The sequence below is a fragment of the Cupressus sempervirens genome, chromosome 10, assembly GCF_028749045.1.
Source record: "Cupressus sempervirens isolate cs-2001-9-10 chromosome 10, ASM2874904v1, whole genome shotgun sequence".
Taxonomy (NCBI): Eukaryota; Viridiplantae; Streptophyta; class Pinopsida; order Cupressales; family Cupressaceae; genus Cupressus; species Cupressus sempervirens.
In genome coordinates, this window is record NC_143127.1 from 553,695,652 (window position 1) to 553,721,767 (window position 26,116).

At 31.1% G+C, this 26,116-nt stretch overlaps 1 protein-coding gene across 1 annotated transcript in view; it reads right to left on the reverse strand.

Annotated features, from left to right (window-relative positions):
- Positions 1 to 350: 350 nt before the first annotated feature.
- Positions 351 to 26,116, reverse strand: part of LOC149535089 (ribokinase-like) — a 140,827-nt gene continuing 115,061 nt past the window's right edge. The window contains exons 2-4 of the mRNA XM_089806110.1: positions 1,705 to 1,866; positions 1,356 to 1,551; positions 351 to 448 (exon numbers count right to left, since the gene is read on the reverse strand). Coding sequence (XP_089662236.1) covers positions 351 to 448; positions 1,356 to 1,551; positions 1,705 to 1,866 — 456 coding nt within the window. The remainder of the gene's footprint in view (positions 449 to 1,355; positions 1,552 to 1,704; positions 1,867 to 26,116) is intronic.

Sequence of the window (26,116 nt, forward strand, 5' to 3'; positions counted from 1 at the left end):
ATGACTATCCTTTCATGATAAAATCTTGTCTTCGTCACTTATTCCCTTTGTTAAAAATGCTCTTTATGGTACTTTTCTATATGTTTTTAAGGTCTAACTACTATATCCAAGCATATATTCTCCTATGTCTTTTGCAATATGAAAACAAAAACTGATAAAACAAAATAGGAAAATACACAAGATCTTCACATCATTCTAAAAATAATAATCATCCTACTCCAAATAATGAACTTATGGCAATGATAGACACCATAATTACAAAGTTGTGACAAAGGATCAAGGTACCTCTCTAATGTAAATGAAGAAACTAGGTGCAAAACAAACATGTAGACCCTAGAGTCTTCAAAAAATTACATGTCATCACCCCGCAGAAGTTTTGATACTGCTGATCTATCGGGCATGCTAGGAATGACACCTTTGATTTGAATACATAAAGATGCTACTATAGCTGCCAGAACAGCCAATACAAAAGGTTCAAAATAATTCAGATAAATATGTTAAACATCCATTCCTATGTTCCTTAATAGAAAGGTCTATACAAAATATAAAAATACAAAGAAAGAAAGAAGGAAAGACACACACAAGTTTTGCAGCTTTATATATTTCTTGAGTAAATATTTGATATCCCTCTAAAAATGAAGTAATAAGAAACATAATTCAAAGAATTCAATGATTTTTGTATTTATTGTGATAACTCGAGCAAAGATGCTTCTTGTGAAAGGCACCCGTCTAGAAGTTATGTGAACAACCCTATTGAAAAAAGAGGAAAACAAGGCATGCTCAGTAGGAAAGCAAGGTAGATAAGAGTTTAAGGAAACAAAAATTATGAAAACCAAAGCCCAAAAGAAAAATTTCCTTAATGGGAAAATAAAAAGAAACACAATTAAACTTTGGTGACCCAAGCTTCCAATGTCTTTTTGTTTTTATCACCAATAAATTGCAATTTCTTGCCTGTGATAAAATTTTAGTTATTTCAAAAGATTGAATGACACCTAAATACTTTGATATACTAATTTACAACTCATTTCATGTAAACTTGATCTATTTTTCTTGCCATGTATCATCTTGAAAAATATGCATGCTTTAACTTCATGAAAACTTACTAATAAAGTGATGAATTTAATATTTTCTAGAAACAACCTGAAAAATAATTTGGTCAAATGTAGAAATAGCCATCGGTATCTCATAGAAATAGAATAGTCTAGAGTCTAGAACACATCATATAGTCAGAAATAATGTTATAATTCCAAATGATGTTGCAATATACTTGCCCCAGTCAAGCCAAAACATCAAAATTACAACACCAACATCAACAAACCTAGGACGATACTTTGAGTTAAATATAAGCATACAACCTGCAAACTTGAGACTATCTGATGGTGAATTCTTCTCCAATAGACCAATAGAAAATGCAGCAATAAAAGTATCTTTTGCACCTATTGTGTCTAGTACCATAGGAGCAAGGATAGCAGGTTTTATTATTGGAGGAGCATCTTTAGTCACAAGGATTGATCCCTGTCCTCCCCGTTTCATGAGAACTTGATTAAGACCCTATTAATTCAAACTAATTAGATTGTTAAAAGCTCATAAATATAGTCAGTCTTATGGTAGCAAGCTAAGGCATTTTCAACAAAACAGACTCAAAAGCTTTAATGAAAAAAATAAGTTATAGAAAAATACCATTTTGAGTAATTTTTTAGCTACCTCAACAACCTGATCAATAGTCTCTGTAGGCATTCCTGTCAATTGGACCAGCTCAATTTCATTTGGACTTAGAATAGTAACCGACTTAAGGAGGTCCTCAAGAATAGGATCATCCATGCCTCCTGCATCAAGAATAATAGGAACATTTGCACTTTTTGCAATCTGCATAGTTGATAAAAACTTAAAAGTGCATTAATAAAATAGCGAGAGATCATAAACATTAAAATTATCCCATAGCAATAAAAATAACCTCTAGATGTCAAGAAAAGTCTCCAAAGTATCAAGAAAAAAGTTAAAACCAAATATGTTTTTACTTAATAGCTGTGTGTATGTCTCCTATAAGGCACACTAGCATGCTTTAATTAATAAGTAGGCAATATTTTCCACATTAAGTGAACTTTTGGTACTATCAGGATTCAACTGTGTAGTTTCATGAGTCAAACTCATGAACCCATGTTTCATGAGTAGGAAATATTTTCCACATAAAGTGAAATTGTGATACTATCGGGATTCAACTATGTAGTTTCATGAGTCAAACTCATGAACCCATGTTTCATGAGTAATGGTTCACATGAACCCATCTCTCATGAGAACGAATGGATCACTTGGCACTCATTGCATCTAGGTGATGCTCACAAAGGTGAATCACACATACATTTTGAGAGATCACCTATCCCAGTATTATTCCAGCCTAATAGCACTTAACTAGGGAGTTTCCTATCATTTCTCATCCTTCAATGATAAATTTCACAAAAGGATAACTCATGCATTTGATTAATCTAGTTGTTTAGTGTAGTTCTTCCATCTATTGAATTGTAGCAATGCTCTAATTTCATAAATTGTAGTTGCTTCAATTATATTAGATGCCAAAATTCAATGTGTTGTCTTTCCATCTATGCCCACTCTTTGTCCCCTCTATCTCCCACACCCTCTGTTCATTTTCTATGAGGATGAGAAAAGAAATAGAAAGACTTATCTTCATACGGCTTACAATTATCTTCATAATAGCAAAGGAAGAGAGGATAAAAGGAGATTAAATTTATTCCTTATTTTCACTAATGATTTTTCTCCTTATCCAAATTAATTTATAAATATTGCTTCTTGATGGAATTAATTCTTTTCCCACATATTATGTGTCTATTGTAGCTTTTTCTTGTTGTGGGGACAAAGCTACAACATGTTATTGCAACACTTGCACTAGAGAATATGACTAGAAGTGGACATTTATCTGGTTGAAAGATCAAGCCACGGGATGAATTGTTTTGGTTTAACAAGCCAGAGTTGCTTCTTTCTCTAATCCATTTCATACTTTTCTAGGTATAAAATACTACAGATTTTTTTGTGTTTACTCTTAGTCCCTATGGCATTCAATTGGGTTGGGATAACAATGTGTTCTCTTTGGTGTGTGATTTTGGAGAATGCATTTGAGCTGGCTCCATTCTTTTAGTTTTGGGTATGGATTAGAATACACATATCTAGAGGAGCTCCTAGTTTTTTATTATATATTACCAGAAAGTTTTCTACATTATCTATTGTAAAATTATTTTAAGATATCTTTGTAATCACTTTTTATTTTTAATGTCTTTAATCAATGTTGTGTCAATTTGGATATAATTCATGTTATCTTAAGAATCACATGCTTGTCTATGTACGTCTAATTTTGGGGTATGAAATTGATTATTTTATCACTAATTTCTAAGATTTTCTTAGGGTCCTTTGGATTTAGCTTACGTCTATTGTTTTGATGAAAAAATTTGCAGGGAAATTTCTTTGTAGCTTCAGTACTCTACCACTTCATGCACTTGTTACTTAGGTAATCCACACACTCCTTGCAGTGACCGACTGATAGTATTAAATATTCTTGGCTTCAAGCATATTATATGTGGGTAAGCCTTATTTTGGTTTCTTCAAAATTTTAATACACTTTCTGAAAAAGTATGTTTTTTCGTTTATTTTTATTTTTTGCCATCTTGATAAAATTTACTATTTATGGTAGGTTGGTCATTATTGGATGGTTTCTTGTGATGGGAACATTTAATTTTTCTCAGTGGTGTGGTTATTGCACTTAACAAGTAATTTCCCATTTGTTGAATGTGTGTTTATTATAAATGTTGTGATTATTAATCTATATCTACTCTACCTTTGAGTTTGTTTGGTTGAAACTAGGATTCTAAAATTTGTTGGTGAAAAGAGATTTAGATTTAAAAGGGGTTAGTGTTATTTCTATAAAGACTAGGCTCTTAAAATCTTTTTACTAGAGATAAAATCCAAGGCTTGATTATAGGGTTATTAAATTATCTATTAAAGTAACAAATAGCCTAATTAGCTAGAGTTACTTTTGTAGCTATGAGGCTTTAAAATGACCAGAGCATGGATATTTGGACCTTTCCCGAGGGGATCTATAGCCATTGGATTATACCTATTTATATTAATTTTCTTCCTTCATAGCTATCTTCATATGAAGATTATTATAGACAAAATAGTATTGTATTCTTTCTTTAGGTCTTCACTTCAAGTGTTATACTTTATTGGATAGTCTTATACCTCAACCTTGGTCTTATACCTCAATCCTGGTGTTTGTTGTAAATCTAAAAGGATGAAGCTCAAAAGATTGATTTTAGGCCCTAGGGTATAACAGACATTTCTAAATTTGTAGTAGATTATTCCTAATATATCTCAATATTTTAAAGTTGAAACATCTCCTTTCATATTCCCCAAATAATTTTTCCTACTTAATTCTCCTAATCTAACATTCTCTTCATTTCAGGATTCATATTGATCTTGATTTGATTTAGCCATACAAGAAACAATAAAATAAAGATGGAACTAAGCATTTTTAGAGATTGGATTTCTGCATTCATTCATACCTTTTTCTTTTGTAATAAACTTTTTTCCACTCAGTTTTATCAAGTAATGAAATGGTTATCAGAAGTTGGCAGATACTTTTGCTCTTATGCTTTAGCAGCTAAATTGTTTTTGGATACAGAGGAAGTGTTATGCTTCACTAGGTGATCACCAGTAAGGGGGTCAGACTTGACTCAGAGGTGATACTCAAATAGGAATTGTATAAAAAAACAACTAAATTTTTTCTATAAAGGTACCCCTTCTTTGGGTTTAGCTTTAACCAAAGATAGAGATAAAGAAGGAAAAATCTAATAGGGAGAAAGAACATAACATAGTATTGATGATGATGATGAGATTTTTGAAAACATGTGATGTTGAGGCTTTTGGGTGCTTATTGGCATTATTATTTTTAATTTTAATAATGAAGTTAGAACATTTCCCTATAACTATTGGAGAGTCTTTAAATTGACATTGCAGAGCTAGACATTTTTCATGACGTTTAACTCATTTGCATTACAGTATTTTAAATATTTATGGTAGTTTAGTTAATTTTGAGATGTTGTGTGGTATTTTGAATTTAATTATTACTTATGTGATATTCTGAACTTAATATCTACTACAAATTTGAATAAATTTGTGATTTTAAATGTTTGTGTGTGGTTGCCTTTGGTGGTCAAATGTGCTCGCAGGTCTAGGCCTCGAATTTGTTAAATCAGGATGAGGTTCTCCATTTGTAAAAAATGTCAAATGTTCTAACAAGATAATAGAAATACAAAAGTATAAATAATTATTTATTTAAATATTAAATAATTAAATTGCTAAAAAATAGTAGAATCTCATTGGAAGAAAACCCTGAAAATGGGCCGCCTTAATAGAAAGAGTACAATTGAATTGCATTAGTGAATTTAGAAAAACAATTAAATTTAGCATAATTCATATCAAACTATTTAAAAATCAAGACATACAGTATCTAACAGAGCTAAAGAATGTGTTTGTTGGGCATGTGTGGGTTCCAATTTGTATTCAAGCCATATCTGATAAAGTCGTCTAATAAAGTGATATGACTCCACATTTTCCATATGCATAGATATAAACATTAACTACAACATGTCCAATTTATTTGCAGATATATTTTCCTGTGAAGAAAGACCATGCTTGACAATATGAACCTAGAACAAAGTAATGAGACAATGGCTGCATTGTGGGCTCAATTCTAAAGAAAACCTGATAAATGTTATTGTCCTTGCAAAAAGTGTAAAGTCTTAAAGAATCAAAGAATTCTAATCACAACAACCTAGAGTCATTGTAGGCAACATAGTCATGTTGAAAGGGGCCACAATTTTTGTCCATTGTTGAATGTGGATTTCCTACTGGAGGAACATGGAGGTGTGAATATCCAAGCTGAGGATAACACTTCCATGGAAGAAGATGATAATGTGCCAGAGGACATGATTAAAGAAGATGGTATTGGGCCAAGTGATGAAGAGACTTACAATGATGGTACTAGGGAATCTGATAATGATGATGAAGATGGTCTTGATATACCTTTACTTGAGAAGGCACATGCACCCTTATACAAATGCTCCCAAACAACTCTACTCTCAGCTATAGTGTTGCTAGTGAACTTAAAGGCTATGAATGGATTATCCAATGTAGCAATGTCACGTATGCTAAGGTATGTCATTTTTTTCATCTTCAATGTTAGTTACAATTATTATTCATTATATCAACAATGCATATTTGTTGTTGTAGGTTGATTAGTGATTTTTCTTACCACCATCAAATATTTTTTCTCGTTCATACCAAGAATTATCTAACATTATGAATTAGATTGAAATGAAGTATTAGACAATACATGCATGTCCCAATGATCACATTCTATACCATAAACAACATGAATTTGAAATAGAATGCCCTAATTGTCATATTAGTAGATATCGGTCAAATCAAATAACAAAAAAATTGCCTAAAGGTTCTTCTATACGTTCCCATTATTGCACTAGCCTGGCACAATTTATGGATTACCATGCACATAATAGAAGACAGGATGACATTATGCGAATGTCTGCCGATGGTTCTACATTTAAAGAGATAGAAGAAACATGGTCACAGTTTAAAGAAGAACCTCATAATTTGAAGCTTTCATTGGCAGTAGACGGTGTCAATCCATATGGAGATATGAGATCTATTTATTCAGTGTGGCCTATTTTTGTTATTAACAATAACCTTCCTCCTTATATTTCCATAAAGAGGGAGCACATAATGTTGTCAATGATTGTGCCAAGTATATTTTTATTTTATAGTTATCTAAATTAATTTATAAATAGTGCATGAAAATGGTCATAATAATTATGAAATGTTTACGTTCATTCAATTACTTGGTAAATACCAAGTTAAAGATATGAACCTGTATATTGAGCCTCTAATTGATGTGTTGTTGAAGTTATGGAATGACATCACTATGCATGACATCTCTAGACTGACAGGACATCGACAATTTCAATTCCATGCAATGCTTGTATAGACAATACATGATGCCCCTAGGCTAACTCATTTTTGTGGTATGTTATATGTTAAGCTCATATATTTTTGGTTTGTTATAGTGCTTACACGTTACTATCAAATGCTTATATTTTTGCATGATAATTGTATATGACCCAATTATACATGATCTTTTAGGTCTTTAGACAAAGGGAAAATTTGCACGTCCAATTTGTGGTCCAAAGATGAAATCTCATCATTCAAGAAGTTTAGGAAAGTAGGTGTTTGATGAGTTTAGACACTTTCTCCACAATAATCATAGGTATCAAATTGATGAAAAATATATTTTCAATGAGAAAGAAGAGACATCATCAAGGCCATGAAGAATGACACCTCATCTATGGAAGTTGGAATATGATCGACTAAATTGTTGAGGTAATGTCCAATTTATCATCCGAAGTTTAAAATTTGTATTTTGATATTATCTTATATTCACTAATAATGTAATTGATACTCGTGATGTTCATCAAGGCATCAATGACCAACTTTCTAGAGGAATGAAAAGGTATCCTACCCAATTTAGTAGGTTACCATACTACAAGGATCTTCCAATTGTGCATTTGCTTGATACTATGCATATTGGAAAGAATGTAACAGAGACACTATGGAAAATGTTGGATGGAAGGCATGATAGAGAAAAGATTGCCAAAATTTGTACTGACATTCATGAATCCAATCATGCACTAAAAGCTTTCATTGAATCAAATAGAAATGGAGACCACAATACAAGTGCCCTTCCTTGGTTATTAATGAAGCAACAAAGTGATGCATTAAAAGAAGTTATAATTAAAAAAAAAAAAATCCAACAAGATTTGCTGCAAATATAAGCACTCTTCTATCAAAGAAAGGTAATTTTGGGCTAGGGTTGAAAACACATGATTGGCATACCTTCGTTAAGGTAAGTCATGTTCTTTGTTTACAATATATTTGTAAGATTAAATGTAGTACCTATTGCATTATTTAATAAAATATTGAAATGATCATTTTTTAATAATTGTAGTCCGTCCTACCTCTATCCCTTCCACAACAGTTTGACAATAGTATTAAACAAGTTATATACAATCTTGAAAAATACATGAGGTTAGGAGTGTTTTTTCTTAGATTTGTAGCTTTTTATCTGAAATCTATTGTATAATTTTATTTGAAATCTCATTTATGTGTTTTTGCATGTTGAATCTCTTTTAGGTGGTTATCATATAAAGAAATTGATAAAAAAGATATAAAATATTGGAAGAGAAAAATTCCACAGCTTATGTGTGAAATGCAAAAGTATTTACCTCCAACCTTTTTCAATGCTCAAGAACACTACCTCATACATCAAGTTGAGGAGATTGAATTGTGTGGAATTGTATAAGCTAGATCAATGTGGATGGTTGAGAGGCACTTAAAATTTATGAAGGACTTGGTTTGACAAAGAGCACGTCCTAAGAGTTCTATGATAGAAGGATATATGATATACTAGACCATGGTGTACATTATTGAATATCTTCCAAAGTTTGCAACAAATATCCACGTAGATCACATTTGGGATCCCAACTCTAATGACAAATTTGAAGGGGAGTACCTGACAGGAAAAGGTAGATTGAGGAGGGTGAGAGGTAAGTATAAGTTTTTTTTTTTTGTAGTTTCTAACTAGTGTAATTTTCTTCTTTATAGTTGGTCATGAGTGGGATGCACTACATTTGTATATTGCAAACAATCTTGATTGGATGATGGTATGGATTGAACAGTCTCAAGCAAATGGTCGCTCATTAACATGAGATGGTGTTGCATTGTTGGTTAAAGAAGCTCATCATAATGGAGATCCCAATGTTATGCCAATGGTACTTGATCTAATACATGGCTTAAGAGATACAAATGTATGCATAAGATTACTAATCATGAGACATAAGTTTAATATCAACTCACAGATCAATGCAAATAATCTTGACATGTTTGAATAATTGCAGGTCAAACACCACAAAGCTATGTACTACCATGGCTATAAATTTTGCACAAAAAGTTAGACGAAACAAATAAAATGTGTGATTCTAGGATAAGTATTGTCTTCATAGTCACTAATATTTCATCTAGAATTGACATACATCCTCAACACTCTAAAAATTAATACTATGGAATTTTGGATGATATACTTGAGTGTGACTTGAATTCATTCAAAATAGTGATATTTGTTGTGAAATGGTTTAGGTTACAACTGAATCAAAATGATCCTGATAGGACTATTATTGAACATGATAGTGAATTTACTATGATTAATACAAAGTCATTTGAGCTAGTTAGAGATGAGCCCTATGTTCTTCCAAGCCAATGTGAGCAAGTGTTTTACTTTGGTGTTCCACACAACCTAGGTTGGTCATTTGTTGTTAGACATGTCCCAAGAGGAAGGCTAGTAAAGTATAATGTGATCAAAGAAGAAGATATTGAAGAAGCACAAGAGGAAGTAAATGATTATCAAGAATGACAATTACCCAATGATGAAGAAGAAGAAGATGGTGATGATTTTGGTCATGCTGATGATAATGGTGATAATGATGATGATGATGTTGATGACGATTATGATCATGGTGATGAAGATAGTGATGATCATGGTGATGATGGTCATGATGATGATGGTGACGAAGATGATGATGAAGATGATGATGATGGGGATGAAGATGGTGGTGGTGATGACAAAAATCAAAGTGACAAGTATAATGATGGTGATGATGATGATGATGATGATGATGAAAACATGGATGAAGATCATGATGATCAATGAAATGTCTAGGTAGGATCAATGTCAAATATTTTTTTAGATATACACATTAGTTACACTAAATTTTTAACTTAAGACAAATGATTTAGATATACAATCTACTTTATTATTAAATTTTTTTTGGTAAGTCTATTACTTTAATTTTGTTGCTAATTTCTTAGACTTATTACTTTTTTTCATAGGGCAATATGGATCCACCATCTCAAACACTTTCAGCAAAGGTAAACATTAATTATTGTAAATTTTAATGTTAATATAGAAACAAATTTCATATTATTATGTTCTTTTATTTATGGCTTTGGAGTTATTTTGATGAATTTTTATTGATATTTGATGTCACAAATGATAAGAAAAAGCTAGAACAACCACTGATCAAATGCGATCTGAGATACGTGCATCATATCTACATGACATCACCCTTAGTGTTGACCCTGTGTTCATCACCCAAAAAATTAAGCAAAGATACATTGATTAACTTGTTAAAATTATCATTGAGGGTGACAAAATTGAGGAGAAAGAGGCACTGAGAATAGAATTGGACCGTAGAATCCAATCTTTGAAAGTAAGTAGTAATTTGACTAAAGCAATACTAGAAGTTCAATAGATATTAATATTTTATAGTATCTTATGGATCATGATCTCTAATTTTATGTGTTTTTGTATGGACATATGTGCCAATTGCAACATCACATGGTGAACATGGTGAGGGTTATCGCACACAACCTTCATGTAAGTAACACTTTGTTTGTTTTCATCAACATTATAACACTTACCTTTTTTTTTTTGTGGATGTTTCTAGCTAGTATCTCATTTGATCTTTATCCATTACAAATGTCTTTGCTAACAATATCATATTCTTCAGTTCATGATGAAGTGCAGACTCCTCCTTTAGTTGGCAGTCTAGTATTGCCTGGTGCATTGTCGGCAACAAGGACCATGCAAATGTCCACATCTATGCCCACTAGAACTAGTAAAACCTTGTTTTGTTATATTTTTTAGTGAGCACTAAATCAAGGACCAATTCAGTATATATGTCTCCCATAAAAACTATTTTATGAAAAAAGATGCTTTACTAGGAGATATATAGGATGGAAATTTTTTATTGTATATCAGTAAGATGTTGTACTTGTGATATTTTAAAATATAGATATAGCTAAGTTTCTTTCCTTAATTTAATTAAATGATAACCTGTGACATATTTGACATATAGCATTGTATATATAACTTTGCAAAGACTGAATAGACCCAATAACTTCCCATAATTGACTCCTAAACTAACCCTAATTTCTAAACAACTCATTATTGTATCAATGACACTAATGTTTGTCCCCTCAATTACATCATTAAAACAATCATTTTAAGACTAAGACATAACCCAACCATTAAAATGAATTATGAAAAATGCATATAGAATCTTGGATCATTGGAATAGTTGCTAGTCTCATGATGCCTTATGTCCTTCAAGAAATCTACAAGTATTCAATAACCTTACAATCTCCTAATAGCACTGAAAAAAAGGATTGACTCTAATTTGGCCTAGTACTTTAGAGAGGTATTCCCAAACTCACCCTACTTCAATGACTCTTTGAAAGTCTCTCTTCACTCCACTGACCTATTACCCTTTCAAATCCCAATGATTACCAACCCTACCTAATTGTACTCTGAACTCATAGATAGCAATTGTAAACTATTTACTAACACACTCAAGCTGCACCAAAATAGTCACTGTTGTAAGTGACAGTCTTACCAAACTCTACCTTTACTAACTTTTTTAGAAAACACAAAACACCAAGTCTTTGACCAGATAGAAGGTGTCAATACAATGTGTCTCAAACATCTAAAACAACTTCCTAACAATCAACAAACAAATATACTCTAGTACAATGTGACAATCCTATGTCTATGTAGACCTATCAGGCCTAATTAGGCTTGATGACAAATAAACTATAACAAAATGGGTGCATAGATAAGATTTTGTTGTGGTGTTTACTCTAGGAACATCTCATAACTCTGGTTGTACCATTTTATTGATCAAACTCTCTTAATTCAAGCTATGAGTTGGGATGGAATTAAAAGTGTACCTAGCTTTCAAAAGCTGTGCTTCAGTCAACCATGTAGCATCCTCTTATGGTGTATCCTTCCATTTAACCATACTAGTCTACTTGGTAACCTTCTTTTCAAGTATGCATTCAATTTGAGGTGGGTATGCTTTGGTAGTTGTGTGAGGTCTGCCTGAACATCAACACCTTGAGAAAAACCTATACCTACAATATCATCAACAATAGGGGGTTTGAAAGCATAAATATTAAAAATATTAAAAATAGGAGATAATGCACAATTTTGTATATTATAATGTATTTCTATAAGTTTCACAATTACAATGCAAGAAAGTTTAAGGCAGTGTTAACTTGATAGATTAAAGTGTCTATGTAGATTAAATAACAAGCCAATAGGCTACAAATGGTGATGGTTAAGATAAAGATAAGCAATATGACATAGATGACATGTCGTGAATGAGACCTTTCTAGATCCTTAAAAACATGGGAAAATAAAAGATTTAAAAATAGAGTACACAGGGCACCAAATATGTCAACTAAAAACACTGATTCTTTGTTGATATGGAAAATCTAAACCTTAAATTGCATCTATTGTGATGTCTTTACAGGAAAGGCATTCTCCTCCATGCATCTATTATGGACTATAGATCACAGAACTCAAAAGTAGTATCTTGTTTTTCTTTGTTTTTGGTCCCTAGTTTTAAGATTTTTACAACCTTGTGATCATGCATCACATGCTAGAAGATGATTTCAAGGTGTTTATTGGACTGGTGTACCAACAGGAAAAGGCTAAGGCTATCAATAGTGCCTTCTAACATTTGAATCACTTTTCTCATGGTATATGCAAAGATTCCTCTTGTTTTGGAGATGACATTTGGATTATATAGACGTCTAAATTTAGTATTGCTACTGATTTGTAGCTAATAGAATAGGAGTACACAGGTGTCAACATTGTCAATTTTGGAGGATTGAGTTTATGAAGCTTTAATTGGCTCATCATCTACTATAGATTCTAAGATTCTAGTACTGTAAGTTATTTATAGCTAGTGTGATAGTTCAAGTTGTAAAGCATAGTGATATAGGTTATTTGTACCTTAAGGTTACATTTTACTACATTTTTCTTGAGATTTATGGTATAAAAACATCAAAACATTTTTTATATAGAAATTACTTGATTTCAAGAAATTGGGAGAACTTTAAAATCCAAAAAGTTTAATGGTGTATTTTACACAATTATTTCAATGATTGATATGTAACATTTCATGTAGATAAGATGAATGAAAGTAATACCTGACAAGATGGATGTGATATATGATCATTTTATAATTTGGGTCTATTTCTTTGAGCACACATAAATTTGTATGCAAAGCTATACTCATCTTCAATAATTGTGTAATGTTTTTCACAAATTCAATAATCAATTGGTACCTTATTTAGCATCCACCTAGTCAGATGCAATTTTGACCAATTTTAATAGAGTTTAGTATTTCTTAATTATGCCATTTTACCCAAAACATCTCTTCATGTTTTTAGAACCTAGAGCACTCTAATAAAATCCTACATATTTTTTGACAAGACTACATTGCACTTAACTATTTTTACTTAATTTAGTGTCATAACATATGTTCCTCTTTTAAACTAACCCTTTCCTACTTTGTTATAGGGTTAACTATGATTATATTGTAACACTAAAACTTTGATTTGATTATTGTGGCAGCCATAGTTCTCTAAGACGCAAGTGTGGTATTGCATACTTGAACTAGTTGGTCTTGTTTATCTATATTTGTGTACCTTGATCATCATTGAAGGCTAGGTTGATTTGTTTGAGTTGCAAATGAATTTGCCTATTTCTGATAGTAGACACAATTTTTACGTTAAGTGCATTTGTGGAGTGAATTTTAGTGTTAGCTAATTGTCAGTATTTATTTTTTATGAATGGTTTGTGAATGTTAGAGGTGGGGTCACTTTCTATAGGTGTTCAGTCAAGTGCATTCATATTCTTATGTGTTCAGTCAAGTGTAGCTTTATATTCTTATGTGTGTAAAATTACTATATTACAATATGGTATATTGTACTATAGTTTGACATGCACATATTATTATGCTACATAGCTTATTGTGTACTTGTGTACATGTGCATAAGAGTTGCCATATGTTACTACATGGTTCTAGAGTTTGATATACATGTTACCATATGTGCATAAGACTTGCCAATAGAGAGTATTACTATTAAAGCTGATCCATTTCTTGGAGTAGTCCATGTGATTAGTACTGGTGCATATAAAGGGACATTGTTGGTGAATAAGAAAACTATGTTTCCATTAAAAGAATGAAAGCTTCCAAGTGCTTTAAAATTGTTATTATTTAAAGTGTAAATTTAGTTTACTTTTACATTACTCATTTTGGATTGATAAATCCTTTATGTTTTTGTAGGTAATCATGCTTTCTTTGAACATCTTTTTCCTACGACATTAAGACTATTTGGACCCACCATATGTCAAAGGTACGTAGTTTCATATCATTGCTACATAATTTTTCTTTTCTTCCATTTATTTTAATATATTAAAGTTATTGATCTAACAATCTATTTGTTTTTAAAAAGATGGAATTTACAAGCTGTGGAATTAAAAAATTAGCTAATTGCATCTTTTGAGGAGAAATTTGGAAAAAAACATTTTTGACATTGGCCTACTTCTCAAAAGATTAGAAAAGCATATAAATACTATGAGGGATCAATATAGAAGGGCTCTTAAGGATAACCCAAAGTATGACCATCCTCCTATGATTCCACTAATGGAGTGGAATGAAATAATAGAAGATGCAAAGGAGAAAAGGCTATGTAAAGATAGAGATAATGAAGCAGCACAGGGTAGAAAAAGGTATGTCATTATAGTATTAAGTACATTGTAATCATGCACTAATTATTGATATTTGTAAATATATAATCTAAGATGTTTGAAATTTTTCATAGATTGTAGGACACGTCCGTGGCTACAAAAGAGAGACTAGAAAAGTTTGGCCAACACAAACTTGGCTCTAGTGGCTATATGAATTTCCAGTCTTGACTTGTAAGTAGGAGCAATGAAATTTCATATATATATTTTTTATATAATGTTGCAAACAATTTTTTTTAATCAAGTCATACATGGAAAATTGATGATATTAAGCAAAAAATATAGGGCACAGAATTCAATGTGGAGGTCACAGATGAAGATAGAAAAATTGCCTTAAAGGAAGGCTATAAAGTCATGGCCACATGCCTATGCAAAGAATTTGTAAGCCTTACCCAACAATATAATGCACCAAATGATATCTCACAAGTAATTTGGTCAGACGAAAAGTAAATGAAATTGAATAGTTGAGAAGATTCTTTTTTGGTATTAGTTTTGAACGTAAATTGACTGCATAACAATGTGCATAACATTTTACTGCAGCCTTCATATCCTACCACAGAACCTGCTCGTGATGAAGGCCATGATGTGCATTATAGTGGTGGAGGTATTAATTTGCTATTGGAAATTAATTATGAATACAATTTAACATCTTTAATTGCAATTTGATGTGTATCATTTTTTTGAATTTTTCAGAGCATGTTGAACATCATGCTGAAGGGGTGGAGCATGTTCCAAGTGTTCAACATATTGGCATGGTGGTAGATCAAAATGTTAATTTACATGATGTGGCATTTTCAGGTAAGAAAAATGCATGTTATTTTGTACTATTACTTAATTACAAACTTGTAATAGTTGAAAAAAAAAAGAGTATGCTAATTTATCCCATTTACTTCTTCTTGCAACAGAGCCCTATTTAGTGCAACAACCTCCTACTCCTCCAAAGAGAAGGAGCCATCATAATTTGACATTACACATGCTAGAAGAGGAGGAGAATGATGCAAATATGGATGCTCCTATGAGTGCTTTTCTTAAGAGAGCTCAAAAAAATAAAAAGAAGAAATGATGTTTTAAAAATCTTCTTTGATAAACCTTGTTGGATAATGAAAGAACTTTGTTTTAAGTAATTATGTATGAGTGATGCATATTAATACTAATTTTTTATTTTATGTTAATGAATATTGTTATGTGTTAATGAATTCTAGTTTAGTATTGTGTATTAATGAATTTTATATCATATTAATGAATGTTATGTGATTGTATTAATTGAATGCTATGGTTCAACAATGGATGAATGAAGTATGTAATTCGATGATAATGGGGAATTTAGATTGATGTTAGGGGGAGGGTGTTGAGGCTAGATGAGCTTCCACCTTCACGTGGTTGGCCTTGTTAAGTAGAGAATATTATAGTATTCTTGAAACCAAATGAAGCTCAAACTAACATAAAATGGACACTTTGCATGTGGTAGGTCTAAAATGATCCACGACTACTAATGCCTATAACATGAATTTGTGAAATACATTCTAATATCACCAATTTCAAGACTCTATTTGAAGAATAGGAGTGGCCTATAGTTATTCAGACTCTAATTATTTTCCTAAATCCCCCCTTTCTTTAGAATTGGATGAAACTTTCTATTTCTTTTCACATATTTTTATCTAAATCTTTTATTCTATTGTGTCTAAAGAATGAATTTTGTCTTTGTTCATGGTCTCATTAATTGTTGTGTATATGAGACTTATTGTTGTGCCTTCTCCTTGTGATAACGTATCCTTCTATTATGAATAAGCTAATATCTCCTTATTAAGTCGTTCATCTAACAATGAATCTTTTTTACTTCCCTTTGGTTTCATCTCTTATGTTCTTTATTTTAATCTCATTATTATTTCTCATATTTCTATTTGTTGTAATCTCATTAATTTTCTCTCCTCTGGAATCTATTTCTAGATCTATGTTTTGGATAATGATATTATCCATTTTGTGTAATTATTTAATCTACTATTGGATTTAGATGATCTCTATTGGAACAATCTTGAAGTAAGGGGTTCATTCCCATGTACATAATTGTATATAAGATTATGTTCTTTTGTAGGCTGTAGAAAGTTTTGGCTTATTTAGTTTTCACTTGTTGCCCACATTCTCGGCAACTCCCTACACTCACATTATTGAATCGTATGCCCAATGGATTTAACCCTGGTCCTTGCTAAGATTTTGGAGTCTTCTACTTTTTTCAAGAAAAACTTGTCCCCATTTAGAGCCATTTTTTGGGTTTTGGGGGGTTTTCTAATTAGACCTCATTGATGGAAAAAAGATCTATTTGTAAGTGATCCCAACTGGAAAGAAGAAGTATAGATATGTATAAATAATATTAGATCGATGGGGAACCTTTTATTCTCAACATTAGACTTTATCCATTGATGCCTGATAAACATTTCTAAGCTTTAAATATCCTCACCAAAGAAAATTTGAGTATGAAACTCCATGAATTACTCATTTTATTATGGAGGTAGGCATCTGATGTATATATACATCATAGTTGAGTGTCCTTGAAAAAACCTCTTATTGTTGCAAAAGTGAATGCATCACAAAGCTTGGGTATGCCACCTCCAAAAGATGACTTAGCCTATTCCTAGAAACTATTATGGAGATGACTTATTATGTTTAGTATATGCAGGATACTCATCTTTCAATATGCTTCAAAAGGATCACTCTTTGAGAATTTACATGGTGTGCAACTTGGACATCTACATATGTAATCATCTTTGTAAATCAGGGTTAGTTTGTGCAATGTACTCTACATAGTTTTATAATTACAATCTTAATTTTTTTAGTGCACACACTGACTCATTGTCTAGCTATTGTCTATAGTATGTACAAGAGCGTCTCACATGGAAGCAGGGGATGAGAATTATCATGAGAATAGCATATTTCTTAGTGTACCAACATCAGTCTTGTGATCCCCCTATTATTCATGGAGACCTCTGATCTAGTAATATTCTTCTAACAGAAGACTATGTTGCAAAGGTGATTTACCACAATAAGAGGGTCATATAATTAATATTATTTGATTATATCCATTCTAGAGATCCTAGATATGTTGTTTTAGTATTGTATGTCTAACAGTTTGTCTTTTTTCTCCTTTAAATATTGGGACTTTTCATTTTCTTCCCATCAAAATATTATTTCTTTTAGTTTTCTATTCAAAATCTCTTTAAAATTTGAATGGTTAATTGATAAGTAGGAGATATTTTTGTAGTCAGTTAAATTGTGATATTTCTATTAGGTGTAGCTTTTTGAGTCAAACTCTTTGACTCATGTTTCATGAGTAGTGGTTCATATGAACCCATCTCTCATAAGAATGAATCAAATACTAAGTATTCATTGAATTTAATTAAAGCTCATAGAACTAAATGATTAATGTTTTTTATTATGAATAAGGAAGAGTTTGAAATAAATGATTAAAGTTTTTTATTATGAATAAGGGAGAGTTTGAAGCTGCTGTGATGTGTAATTTAAAAGAGAGTTCCCCCTACATCTTTTGTTCTTTTTCTAATTCTTGATCTTCTAGAATTCATAGTGCATTACATCTTCAATCAATATAAATTCCAAGATTTACATTATTTCTTTCTATAGCAAGATAAACGGTATTGGGAAGGTGTCGATCATAGAAAGTTCAGAGCTAACACTAGTTAGAAGATTAGGCACCTTAGTATATCCAAAGACTATGCACAAGGTTGTCTATAGTCATGTAGTAGATGTATATCCTTTTGGCATTCTTCTACTCAAAATTATAAGTGGGTGATTTCTAGTTGAATGGGTATGTCAATTTACTTAAATGACCTCCTTTGTTTTTGAAAAGGCCAATACTAGCAAGGACCTCCTATAAATCTTATAACAAAATAATGATTTGATGGCTAAGCATGCATCAAAGTTTTTGCAAATAAAGGAGTAGATAGTGGCACTGATTGATTTGACACTAAATAATGTAGTACTCACTGAACTCTATTTGGTATGTGAGGTTGCACACTTGTCCAATACTATCTAAGGTCAAATGATTCTTTTTATTTAGTTTTTCCCTGATATCCAACTCACCTCATGTTGGTATGTGAAATGAGCACTAGGATGATTAAAGAGCATGAGTGGACTATAGTACAAGAGTGAAAAAATATTCTCTCAACATTCAAGGCAAGTGTGTTTCACTTCATGAAACTTGTATAGCTATAAAAGCGGGCCTCCATGGTTACCCTATCTGACATCAATATTTGTGTTGATTGTTCCTGACTTAATGTTGATTCACAGATAAACTTAATGCAACCTATCTATCATACTTAGGATCATCTTTGTGATTTATTTGATATTTTTGTGAGTTATCATTGCATCATCTTTGTGATTTATTTGATATTACATTATATCTCTTTTACTAATATCCCACTTTTATGTTGTGTAGATTTCATGAACTTTGGATTTCTATCCATAAACCCTATTTTTGGGCTTTGAACAAGTAAGTAGCTAAGCCTAGCTCCTTAATTTTAGCTTTGGATTATAATTGATATATAACTTCATACTTGACTATTGGGAATGAAGCATCATATCTGCTAGTGCTCAAAATTAAATTAACAAAGCAAGAGACACTTTTGTTCTCCATTATCTAGGAATTTTGTTATTGATATCTTTTTCAATAATATACAATTAGTTTCTAGAAGTATGAATCTTATTTTACATTACGAAGTAAATGGTAATTTATTAGTTGAGCAAAAAACGTAATGAAATTGTAATGAACAACCCTACTTTGCTAACCAATTTCTCCTTTTTCCCTTTCCAAGTTTAATGACTAGGAATTTCTTCAAACAATTTGCATCATTAATTTCATAAATACTTAAATGGATATGCTTTTATTTACAAGTTAGGAAATAGATTTAACATAGAGTACTAGCTAGTATTAAGTGGACTGGATATATTGACAATACTATTGGTAGATTGTAGAAATTTTGTCACATGGGAATGTTGGTGTTTCATTGAACATTTAATGAACATTATATTTGAACTTTTTCCCAATAGTTTCTATAGGGACTGATGGTCATAGAATATCCCCAATAATGATCAGATATGGTTGTATATTCAATCTAGATGTGAGGCAATTTAAGAAGATTATGTCCAAATGGGAATAAGTGCTTTACACTTTAAAAATTGTCCATGACTATTTGAATTTTGTATACTCTAGTTTGATATTGCTCATTGGTTTAGAGGCTCTTCCAACAATCCTTAACCCTAAAATTATTCGTTCACTTCAACAACAAGTAGCTAAAATTAAGACCTTTGTAGCAGCTAGAAGTTGGAGTGGGAACTTCTAATGTTGGTGGCTAGTTTACTTGCCTCCAAAGGCTCTAAATGATGTTTGGCTCCTTTAACATATTGCATGTTTTCCTTGCTTCACCTACAGGTGGTGGTAGATTATATGTTCCTATGGATCATTTGACATGTCTAAGAGATGGCATCTCTTCATGATATCAATTGGTTTATTCCATATATCATACCTTTCATACTTAATAATTATTTTTTATGTTCATTGCTTTTTTATTTCTCCCATTTGAAAGTTTGGAATGTGAGTTCACATTTAAACCTTAGGGCAAAAACTCTATAGCCTCACATGTTTTGACTTTAAAAAATTAAAACTTAAATCTATCTTCTTAATCAATTTATATCAACAACTATATACATCCTTACAATCAAATAGGAGAAAAAACTATTAACCAACAGTTATAAAAATCATGTATCAAAATATCATTGAAGACTCAATGTTGATTGGAGACTCACAAAGAGTATCTGACATTGTTGCTGCATACTCTAGATACATCGAACACTGTATAAATCACAAGACTTTCATCCTGGCTCTTTTTGTCTCTTGGTATATAGCTTATTCACTCTATACCATGATTAGCTCTATATAATATATTCATTTTTGTCTTACATGAATTTTCAAAGAAATATTCATTGTTTTTGTTTATGGATAAGACAATGAAATTTGTCTTATTCTTGTTTTTTTCCTTTTGTGATGATTGGCTTTGCTAGTTTTGTCTTATATTTGAAGTATAATATTGTTGCCACAAATCATTATTTTAACTACTTTTTCTATCACTATTTAGTAATCTCAACTTCACAAAGTAGTTGTATCTCATGCTGCAAACTGTATATTATAGCCTTGCCACCTTAAGACACTTTAATATCATGTCTCTATCATAAAATTTGTATGTTGGGTGGTTACACAATTGAATCAATAGATAGCCTTTGTCTTCAACCCTTCGTATTATGTAAGCCCAAATATTTTCTTACTAGAAGAACCATTGTTTCACATGTACTAGCAGTCAAGAAATATGTTGTCTTATTGTGTACATCCATTTGCAAACTTCTTGACTATTGTTTCTTAACATCATACTTAAATTTTGACATTTTATTAATATGTATTCCATTGGAAGTAACAAAGGCTCTTGTTATTAATAGCCACTTCATGTTTTTGGGTACTAGAAGATTGGCGTGCCTTCTAAAATGGTAAAGCATTCATCGTTGATAACATACCTAGAAATTGCATAACTATGAGATTGTTATATCCTTCATTTCTTTCTCATGTCTAGTGTAAGGATGTATATAGCCTCACAAGTTTATATCATTAACTATTTATGAGATTCCTAGGTCTATCAATTTACATCAACAACACAATTTTTGAAAGATATCTGTTGCATATATTTTTCAATAATATTAGTTGAACAATGGAATTGCCATCAGTATAGGTTAATATTATGATGTTAATAATTTTATTCCTTTAAAACAAGTCAAAAATTAATTTAGTCCTACTTACATCAACAATACACAATTTTTGAGTGATTTATGTCGCATACATTTTTCAACAATATTAGTTAAACAATGAAATTGCTATCAATATCTTGAATGCATAAGTTAATATTGTGATGTTAATTATGTTATTTCTTTAAAACAAGTTGAAAATGAATTTAGTCCAAATGGAAGTAAATTATTTGATGAAATGTATTAAACTTTCCTTGTATTAAAATGTATGAGTGACTACAAGTTGTGTACTTACTTTTTGTCAGAGCCACAAAACTTTCAACACTAGTGGAAACTTAGTTTCAAATTGAATGCTACTACAATAACCTAGTATGTAACCTAGTTTTTTTATGGGCTATATTGAACATTCTTGATAGTGCTCAACCTAGAGTAGTCATCGGGAATTGCTTTGAGTAACCACTATACCAAGGTTTAATGGCCACTAAGGTAGGGCTTCTATTTGGAATTTTTTTATTTGAATTTCTTTGTTTAGGAAGTAAAATTTTAGTATTGGTCTTGCTATTAATATATGCAAAGAATATACATTAGCATGGATAAACTTTTGACCATTATGCTATTTTTAGGGATAGTTGTTTTGCCAAAATTTTCTTGTCTTTTGAGCCCATTGACACATTACATGGACCCCTTAAAATAGGTAGCATACACTTTAGGGATGAAAATCATATTATAACCAACATTGCAATTGTTATCATTAAACTATGATTTACTACCCTTAAGGAAGTCTTTGAATTTATATATAAGTGGAGTTTAACACTCATATTCCTCTTAGTTATATCAAGGAATGCACCATCAAACTTCACATTTTGAATTATCATTACATAGAGTCCATGGTTGGGTGAATCCCCATTAAAAAAGTACTTGAGGTGTGGTCAATTTTGACATGACTAATCTTTATTAGATGAATATGTACTGCCTACCCCAAGGTCACATTTTTGTTATCATTGTCAAACTCTTTTAGGGCTAGTTTTATGTTGATGATTATTAGTAACATTATTTTGAGATTATTAGATATTGTTTCAAATTCAGTTTATTATATGATGAGATTACTTGGTTCTTTATAGTTCATGTATGCATGATGATTATTCAAGTGATTTCAGTTATTGATGATGATTAGATAGATGGTTTATTCTATGTGTTTTCTTATGGATACTTGCCCCATACTTGCATGTGTATGGTGTGCATGTTTGTTTTCTTTCTGTACGGCATTTCTGATGTGGTTAAGGAAGAGAGTCGTAGTCACCTGCTAGTGGGGATCTACATGATGCACCACTTCTTGCCATTACTTGTTTAGCTTAGTATATATTGTGCTTGTACATGTGTGGATTTTATGCAGGTTGTAGGTACCGGGTATCGACTTCCCTGAATTGCCAAGATGAGCGTACCCTATCACATTATCTCAATGGTAAGAGAGGGGAGATAAATTCTCAAGTCAAAATCCTAGACCTTTAAGCCATTTGTCCTAATTGAAAATTAGGACAAGTATATGAGTTGAGTACCCTCCGAATGTGTTAGATGATGTAATTCATGATATTAACCCCTGGTTTGATTTTGTATGTGTTTTGCTATGATGGGTTTTCGTATTTTACTTTATGAGTCTTTAGTATATTTTCTACTAATTAAGTCAAATTAAAAAATTTAATTAAGATTTTATTAAATGGAAAATTAAAACGATATTTTAATATTTTATTTTATTAAATTAATTGGGAAATTAATTAAATAAAAAGAATTAAATTTGAAGATTAATGTTATAAGTTTAAATTTAGAACGTGGTAATATTTATTTAATTTAATAATAATATATTTAGGGTTCATTTTTAAATAAATGTTAAATAATATTATTATTTAAGTTAATAAATATTTTATCAATTAAAGTTTTGAAAATAAATTTAAAAGTGGAAATTATTAAAAGATTCTAGATCGCATGATGCATGCATGTGATTAAAATATATTAAGATAAAACAAGTGGATTTAATAAAGTGAGTGCATGAGATTTAAAATTAATAAATTAATTTAAAAAGGAGTAAAGTGAATATTGAATAAATTAATGTGCATTATTTTAATGTTTATTCACATAGGAGTATGCGAGCTCTTGGGAATTGTGATGTTGACAACACAAGAGTTTGCACTCTAATTATGCACATGTTGTCTACACTTAGGAGTTAGCACATTATTTGAGCACATGGTGTCTACAACATTCTAGACACCTCATCATGTTTATCTTCTTATTGTGGAAGTTATGTGCTTAGTTGTCATGCTTATCTCTTAGTTTTTTCTAGACACATTCTAGATGCATCTTAGATGCCTTTATATAGAGGCTCTCCTAGTGTGTATGGACATCCTCAAATGCTTCTACAAGCACTTGTAGTCATTTAGGGGTTTTGGTTCTTGGAAGAATTATGAATGTTTGAGAAGGAAGGAATTTTCAGAAAGAAGAAGGTTCTGAGAGGAGGAGCTTCTCTACAATCTTCTGAGACATAGCAAATTAGCATCAGTGTCTAGGTAGACACTTGTGATTATTTTTCATATTCTATTACGCTCTTTCTCTTCCTATCTTCATCATGTTTGTTATGTATGGCTGAATAATTCTCTATGAATGAATGTTCAATTTTGTAATTTGGAATTCGGGCATGCATATTGTTTCATCTAGCTATGGGAATTGAAATATTATTGCAATCTTCCCTTAGTAGAATCAAGATTTGGAAATTGATTTAGGTTTGGGTTCAAATCTTATTTTTATGCATTAGTTTTATATGATTTATTAAATCAAGATTAGTTAATAGTAGAAGAAGTGCAATTAATTATTAGTCAATTTAAGTAAATGGATTTTTAAATGAGGGAAAATTAAAAGAAAAGAGATATTAATAAGTGTTTAGTGGAATTAAATAATTGAACTATTAATGAGATTGATTTTACTTAAAATTAATGAAGATTATTTTAAATAAATGATTGTTCTTGAAGAGTTTTAAGGAAATTGTAAACTAATTATTTGAAGGTTGATAAGTATTATTCTAATAATTTGAATAATGGGAGACGCTTCTTGGAATTATTAGTAACATGGATTTTAGTAAAATAATGTGAATGATTTTATCTAAAAGTCAATGGGAGTTAGTTTAATGTTTTTAATAAATAAATAATTATCTTATGATTATTTTAGAGAATTGTTTTAAAATAATGGAGGGATAATTCTATGTTTTATTCAAAAAAAAAAAAGGGTTGAGTTGTAGATTAAATGAAGAATCTTATGCACTTAAAATGTACTTGGAAAAGAAAATTGAAACCTAATATTTGGCTTAACCATGTGATTGTGAAAGCAAACTAAAATATGTGTTTGTATCTTGTTCTTTATGCTATCCATGTTTGGGGTTTGGGTGGTCCTAGAGTATTGACCAGTTAGGATGTCTACCAGAGTCTTGGGAGTTATGTGAATGTGATGGCATGTTGATATTATTTGGTCTCAATTCTTTTAAAACCCAACCATGGTAATGTGATGATGTGCTCTATGAGATGTTTGTATTTATTACTTGTTATTGATTTTCAGTCTTTATGTGTGAAGCTAAGATGTATGTGTATGAGACACTTTAACTAATCATTTTTGAGTCATCAATTAGTTATCCTTGGATTACTTTCCAATTGCCTTAATGGGACTGAAGTGTTTGTTTGATCTTGATGATGTCATGTTGTGACATGTTTTGACTCGACCATTTTGGAGTCTTCAATTAGTATTACTTTGAGATACTTTTTGGTTACTTGTTGAGAACCAATGGATATTGCGATTATCAGTGATACCTTTAGTTGCCAATAGAGAACTATTGTGGTCATGATTATTAATGGATGCTTTTAAGTTGCTCATGAAGATTTGATGTTCTTATTGTGGATTATCTTTTGGTATTTTTCTAGTCGCTTGTATAGGACTGAGGTGATTTTTTGATTTATGATTCCATGAGCCTAGGGTAGGTTATCTACTTGTAGTGTTAGGAAGTGGTTTGCAATGGGGGTTGGGGCCCTAAGTGGCTACCAGCTTTATGTTGTATGTTGTAGCATGTTAGATTGCTTTCTGCATATGATGTAGTATGTTTTAGGAGTGACGTCCCTACTATGATAATACTGATGGTCTAATGATGCCATTTACGGTTGGGAGGAACCGTGCATTTAGATAATTATGTGTTGTGTTTATGATTTATGGCTATCTTTTACAATGATTGTTACATCTTTATTAAGGGATGGATGTATCATGTATGTTATTGGTTTCGACGAGATGATGTACCTTTATTTTTACAAATGTATATCTTTTAAGCTTTTCATACCCTATGACATGTACTATGGATGATTGAGCATTCTGAAAATTAATTTACTAAGGGATATTTGGAACAAATGTATATTATGGACATTGGACTTTTCATTATTCTTTTAAGGAATGTAACCTGTTATGTATGCTTACAGTTGATTGTACATTATTGCTTTTGCT